This window comes from Zosterops lateralis (assembly GCF_965231275.1).
Source record: "Zosterops lateralis genome assembly, chromosome: 4".
Taxonomy (NCBI): Eukaryota; Metazoa; Chordata; class Aves; order Passeriformes; family Zosteropidae; genus Zosterops; species Zosterops lateralis.
In genome coordinates, this window is record NC_139765.1 from 26,918,319 (window position 1) to 26,924,461 (window position 6,143).

Genomic DNA, 6,143 nt, shown 5'->3' on the forward strand with positions numbered 1-6,143 from the left:
TTTTAACAAAACTTAAAATTAACTTTTCTAAAACTTAACTTCAGTGAAGCATAACAAAAAATATGCTTAAAAATGCTTCAAGTTAATATTATTAAGATTAAACAAAAATTAATCTTAACAAAAATTAACTTATTTAAACTCTATCATTACAAAACAGCTATTAAAAATTTGTCATGCAACAGTTAAACATCAAGGTAAAAAATACACAGGTAAACAATTGTATCAAAATAGTAGTAACATAAATTTATCTAAGGGATTAAACTGCTGCAGTTTTTTAAAATCGCTTATAAAATAAATTTGAATTTGGCTCAAGAAAAACAATGGGATATGAATATTGAAGGCTAAAATAATAAAAAATTATTTATATATTAGTGCCATAAGTTTTACACAAGTAACTTGATGATATTAGTGGGTTTGCAAAACTGACACTAACATATAAACAGTTACAAAGTTGGGGGTTCAAATTATTCTAAAAAATAAGCTATTATTTATTTGTAGTCCATCTATATACTTAAGCTGTTTTAATATAAAATCTAATTTTAATTTAAATGTGGCAAAACCCCTAATTATACTTAAATCACTAAATAGCTACACCAAAAATTTCACTATTAAATTACCTTGTTAAAACTATGGAATAAAAAGCAAACTACTGGTAAAGCTAACAGTAAGGTTTCATGTACTAATTATAACTAAGTCTCAAATAACTACTACAAGTAAGGTTCAAAGTTTGTCTTGAATGTGAGCAAAAGAATGCTAAATTTATGACTTAGTCAATTACTTCTAGCGTATCATGCAGTCTTGCTGTGTTACCGATACGTAGGAAAACACCACATCCACACAAACACCTTTGGGTTTTTCCAATCTTGTTAAAAATCATAAATCACAGGTTAAACTTTTACAGAGTTTCAACTAGTCCACAGCATGGGTTGGTATTCTAACGTGCTGTAGCTTCAGCACACTGTGCAGGCTGTGGCCGTGCTGGCTGGCGCCAGGCAGGGGGCTGTGCCCCCCACAGCAGCAGCAGCAGCCACAGCCGCGGCTCCTGGCAGGCACCACGCACGGAGGACAAAGGTCTGGGTCTTTCCCAGGGCCAGCAGGTCCTGGGTAAAAGGGGCACTCTCTGTCATGGTCGCCGTCACTTGGGCAGCAGCAGCAGTGAATGTTCCTACAGATTGCAAGGGACCCTCTCCCTCTCACTCCTAAGAGCGGAGGCTGAGGGTTGTGTAGAGAGGGGCGCAGTCTTTCCCGACCGTAAAGAACTCTGAGACTCTGCCACAAACGGAAGGCAGGAGGCATCCTCTTTATCTTTGGCATGGGCGTTTTCTTGGGCCTCCAGGACCTCAGAAATCACCTGCCAGTAGGGGAGCATTTCTGCAACCATTTTGTTCCCTCTCATTGCACAATCCCACAGTTTTACTCTCATTTTGTCCCACAAATCTGTTGTAAAGACTGTGGACTCAGTAACTCCCAATAGCTTAACTGCTGCCCATCTCAATAGAGCTTTCAAGTCGTGTGAAGGCAAGGATTTGCCATGCTGTTGTATCAGCTTAGTCCTAAGTTCAAAAATGTCTCTTTTCTGGGCAGAAATCCCCTGCTTCATTGTCCCCTGCAGCTCACCTCCTTTCCACAGGGATTTAGTCATCACTGGCCAGCTTCCCCCTTTGTTTCAGGGGCACTTAGTCCTGAGCTTGCTGACAGCTGCTCAGTTAAGCAGTCATCACTAACCTCACAGAAGACACCCAGTTGTCCGGTGATTGAAGAGACGGGGTCTCCATGGTTTGCATCATGAAGCCAATTTTATTTAACACACTGCTAGTTTATATACCTTCCAAGCATAACAACAGTATCTATGTCTCTTAGTAACACTGTTTAACTACAGGCTAGTACAGACTTGTACAGGCCTGTACTGTCTTGCATACATACATACACACACCTTGATCTTTTCTTCTTTCAGGGTCTTGCCTCGACTTGCCAGGGCTTGTAGCCCTCTAGCACATCTACTTCTGTAATGAGTTCAGCTGTACTTTGAGTCCTGCTTCTAAGCTGTATTCCTACAAAAGCATCCTTTACTCAAAGCAACAAGAGACAGAAGTAACATCTGTCTAGTGAGGATGCTTGAGATTCAGCATTTTTAGATCTCCTCCTCAGCACCAAGTTAGAAAAAAAAAAAAAATCACAGTCCATCAAGCAGATGGACTGCTTGGGACTCCAGGCCCACTTCCTCCAAATTTTTCTGCACACGTTTAACTTTTTTCACATACTTAAATCTATGGGCTTGCTTGTGTTAAGAACTAAAAACAAGAACCAGTCAAGGCATCCAGCCACAAACACATAGCACATTGCTGGGCTATGCTGGTCAACTATAAACCAATTTAAGATGTGAAATAAAATGTGTCTATTTCTTCACCAAAGTTTCAATCAATGCATCTTACTGCCCTCTGGTTGAAGAGCTACTCTGTCACTCTATTGAGAGGCACAGCCTGCACTGCTGCAGGGGCTGGGTCCTGTGCCTGAGCTCTAATTGTTTCAGCTTCAGAAGAATATTTCTGAGTAAATTTGACATTTACTTGGCTTGACAGAAGCAGATCTGCTGTTCTCCTCGTAGTGTGCAGGGAATTACAGAAGTGTGAAATCTTGCCTTTCAGAGCCACAGGTGAACAGTCTATCCACACAGACATTACAAGTAATTTCACTGAAAGTGACTAACAAAATGCCACCCTTCAAATTTTAATTACAAAGCTGCTGTCGATCTCAAATGTTTTCAGCCAATTCCTGCAGCTTGCCTATAAATCCAGAGCAAACTGCCTTTATTCCCACCTCTGTTACTAGGCACAGACTATATTCCCATAGTCTACTGTCAAAGAGTAACTAATCCCATAAGTAAACAGGAAGACCGAAGTTTGGAGGCAGAGGGGAAAAAATAAGAAGCTAATTACAAAAAATAAAGACAAAACCCCAAGTAAAAAACTAAACCAAAAACCCCTAACCCTAACAGTTAAGAGATCAACCTTTGAGATGCAGGACAAGTTTAGCAGACATAGGATCAGGCCCAGACTGCATCTGCACGTTCTAAACCCTCTTTCTGCCACCAAAACCAGCACAGCACTTCTGTCTACAATGGAGACACTAATTTCACAAACATATCAGCCATCTAAAGAGGTTAGGTTTTTAAGGCAAATGGTATATAAGAAAGGTGAAAATATTCAAGTGGATGCATTCAATTAAAAGAGCCTACCTTAAGCATTTTTTCACTGAAAAGGGCAGTTGTAGCGTAAGGCATGATGTAGTTCTGGAGGGATTTAGAAGAGAGCACAAGCTTTTCTTCAGTTAGCTGCTTTGCCAGTTTCCTCAGAGCTCGTGCCCTCCTGTGGATCTGAGTCAGACATGGGGACAGTGAACAAGATGGTGCTTGAGTCACAACATGAGAGAGCACCTACATTCAGCAGTTCTGAAAATGTCTCAGCTTTAGGTAATGGCATAAATATATTACAGTAATTTCCAAGGCATGCCTTTTCCCTCAAATCTCTGGGCTTTCACTAGCCTTTTGCCTCAATAGATATTTCAAGTCAATGGCATTGTGGATTCACAACCATAAGACTGTGCTATCTTCAGGTGTTAGACAAGGCATGCAACTGCAAACAGCAGTTGCTGCAGTGAGATGCAAAGACCAGGCAAAAATTACAAGTTAAAGACTTACACCTTTGCTTATAACTACAGATACAGCAAAGATTCTCTCAGATTACATCTCTGAAAGCAGAAGAAACGTATTTTCATACTGCAAGAAAAACCAGGAGACCAGGCTTTGTGCAACATTTATATTGCAAAGGTTTGTGAATGGGAAGTGGCTCCAGAGCCTCCAGACTGAGAGCAGCAGGGAGCAGGCCAGAAAAAACAGAGACCCATTTCATGCCTATGCCAGAGAGATCTTCAGGATACTGCTGAGTGTGGGCTATCATAAACACAAGACATCTCTAGATAGAAACATGAGTTGGATTCTCAATCACTCCTGATGATGTCCACATCCCTCTTTCTTAAATGACACAGGTTCAATTTCTCTGCAGACAACACACAAAACTTTGCAAAACATCCCCTCACAGTAAGATGCTTTTTCTTGGCAAGGGGAGAGAGGCACTAAGAAATGCCCGCTGTCTTTTACCTGCATGTGTTTCATGTTCTCAAAGAAGTCCATGTCAGGATCATGGCGATTGGTCAGCTGAACTAAATCCTGGAATTCGGGATTTGTTGGGAATGTCTGAATGAGGCAGGAAAGCAGTGATGTGTAGTCTTGCTGGACGCTCTACAAATAGTAAGTGGTGAATGTTAAGTATCCCTCGGAGAGGCTGCTACATACTTCTGAGAACAGCAGTGCTGTCATTTACAAGCGTTTCAGTCAAACATTCTAATTCTCAGTAACAACAAACATACCTATTACGGAGTACATATAAATTAAAGCCTCACCTCCAAAGAATGAGTTACAACTAAGAAAAGCTGAACAGCAGCAGAGAAAACCAGTTAATTTCTATATTTTTTTTAGAATTGTATAAGGTTTCAAATGAAGGATAAGTTTATAGTGGGTACCTGCACTTCTTATCCCAGCAGGAGACTTGGGGAATTCACCCAAAAAATAACTCATTACCCTGAAGAAAGCAGGAATGTGATCAGATACCACTGCCTTACCTCAGTCTTACTCTTCAGACCCCTTCTCACAGACTCCAGGAGAGTGTGATGGATTAGCTCCTTGTACTCATCTTCTGTGTGGCTGATTTCTGCCAGTCGGTGGATAAAACTGGTCAAGCAAAGGCTTGCATTGTCACTAAGAGCCATATCCCCGAGCTGAGTGGATGAAGAAATGGCACCACATGAGTCTGGCTGTGACATGTTTTTTCTCATAGAACACTACCACTGGACACAACATAACAAGTCCTGTAGAGACTCAGAAACTCTTAAGAGCTTTCCTATAGAAGTTCTAGTCCCAAACTAATGCCCACCCCGCCCATCCGGGAAAAACCTTTTAGATTTACCAGCAGGCGCACACAACCAGAACATGCTACAACAAATAGAAATGTAAGCCTGTAATGTGCCTTTTATCCAGTACAAATGACCAAATGGTTCCAGAGCTCACTGACAGAAAGTTGTGCCACACTGTATTTTTCTTTTCGGACACACAGATTAAAAGGTAAACAGACAAAACTTAAAAAAAGGTGTTTGTACAAATACCTAAAGATACTTTCTGAATGTTACGTAGCGCCAAAAAACAGCTAGTGGAAGTAAGTTGAAAGTTCAATTCATCATGAACACATGGTGTATATAGCAAGAGAAGGAATATTCAGCCAACCTGGATGGTATAGAAGCAGTTGTGCATAACAGGGATGAGGAAGTCAGTATCCACTGTTTGCATTTCCTTGATGTAGGCTGTGATTGACTGAAATGCTGACAGACGCACATCAAAGTCGATATCATCCAGATGTCGCTGATCAAAGGCATTCACCTAAGACAGAGCAACAAGTCGTGAATGAAAAATGACAGAAATATGATCATACCATATTGGGGGAAAAAGGGAGCAAAGAGACTGTGCATACCTTAACAACATCAGTAATATACTTCAACTTTGTGTCCAAATCAGATAAAGTCTAAAAAGAAACATAAAAAACCCAGTTAACTCTTACAGTTCTTAAAATTTTGGATAACTCAAAACTTACCACTTCAGACAAAAAATAAAGAAAGCAGCAGCATTAGTCCTTCTCCTATCAGATCTTTCATAAGGAGCCTTTCTTATGTAAGTTGGAGGATATGTGTTTTAAGTTCCCAAGTTTCTAAGTATCTACACTAAATGTTTCCTGTGTTTTACTGCTAAGAAGTTATGTAAGTCACTTCAATGTAATACAGAACAGCCTACTATAAAACGTGAGAGAGTATACAAATAAAAATCCTCTTCAGGATACTGAAATCCATTCTTATTTCATCAACACGCAGGATCTGTTGCAGTTTAAGTGATTTACTTGGCTTTTCTTACAGTAAAGATCCCTCGTGTGGCTCACATCAACAAGGCTGTAAGCCAAAACTCATTAATTTCTATCACATTGAATTCTGCTATTTTCACTTCACACAAGAGGTAGATTAAAAAGGTTTTTAAAGTCATGTAT

The 6,143-nt window shown here is 40.1% G+C and overlaps 1 protein-coding gene across 1 annotated transcript in view; it reads right to left on the reverse strand.

The window, feature by feature from the left end:
- The window catches only part of UTP20 (UTP20 small subunit processome component), a 64,008-nt gene that overhangs the window by 20,142 nt on the left and 37,723 nt on the right, over nucleotides 1–6,143 (reverse strand). The window contains exons 32-36 of the mRNA XM_083860609.1: nucleotides 5,580–5,630; nucleotides 5,336–5,488; nucleotides 4,678–4,833; nucleotides 4,157–4,297; nucleotides 3,236–3,373 (exon numbers count right to left, since the gene is read on the reverse strand). Of these exons, the coding sequence (XP_083716735.1) occupies nucleotides 3,236–3,373; nucleotides 4,157–4,297; nucleotides 4,678–4,833; nucleotides 5,336–5,488; nucleotides 5,580–5,630 (639 nt within the window). The remainder of the gene's footprint in view (nucleotides 1–3,235; nucleotides 3,374–4,156; nucleotides 4,298–4,677; nucleotides 4,834–5,335; nucleotides 5,489–5,579; nucleotides 5,631–6,143) is intronic.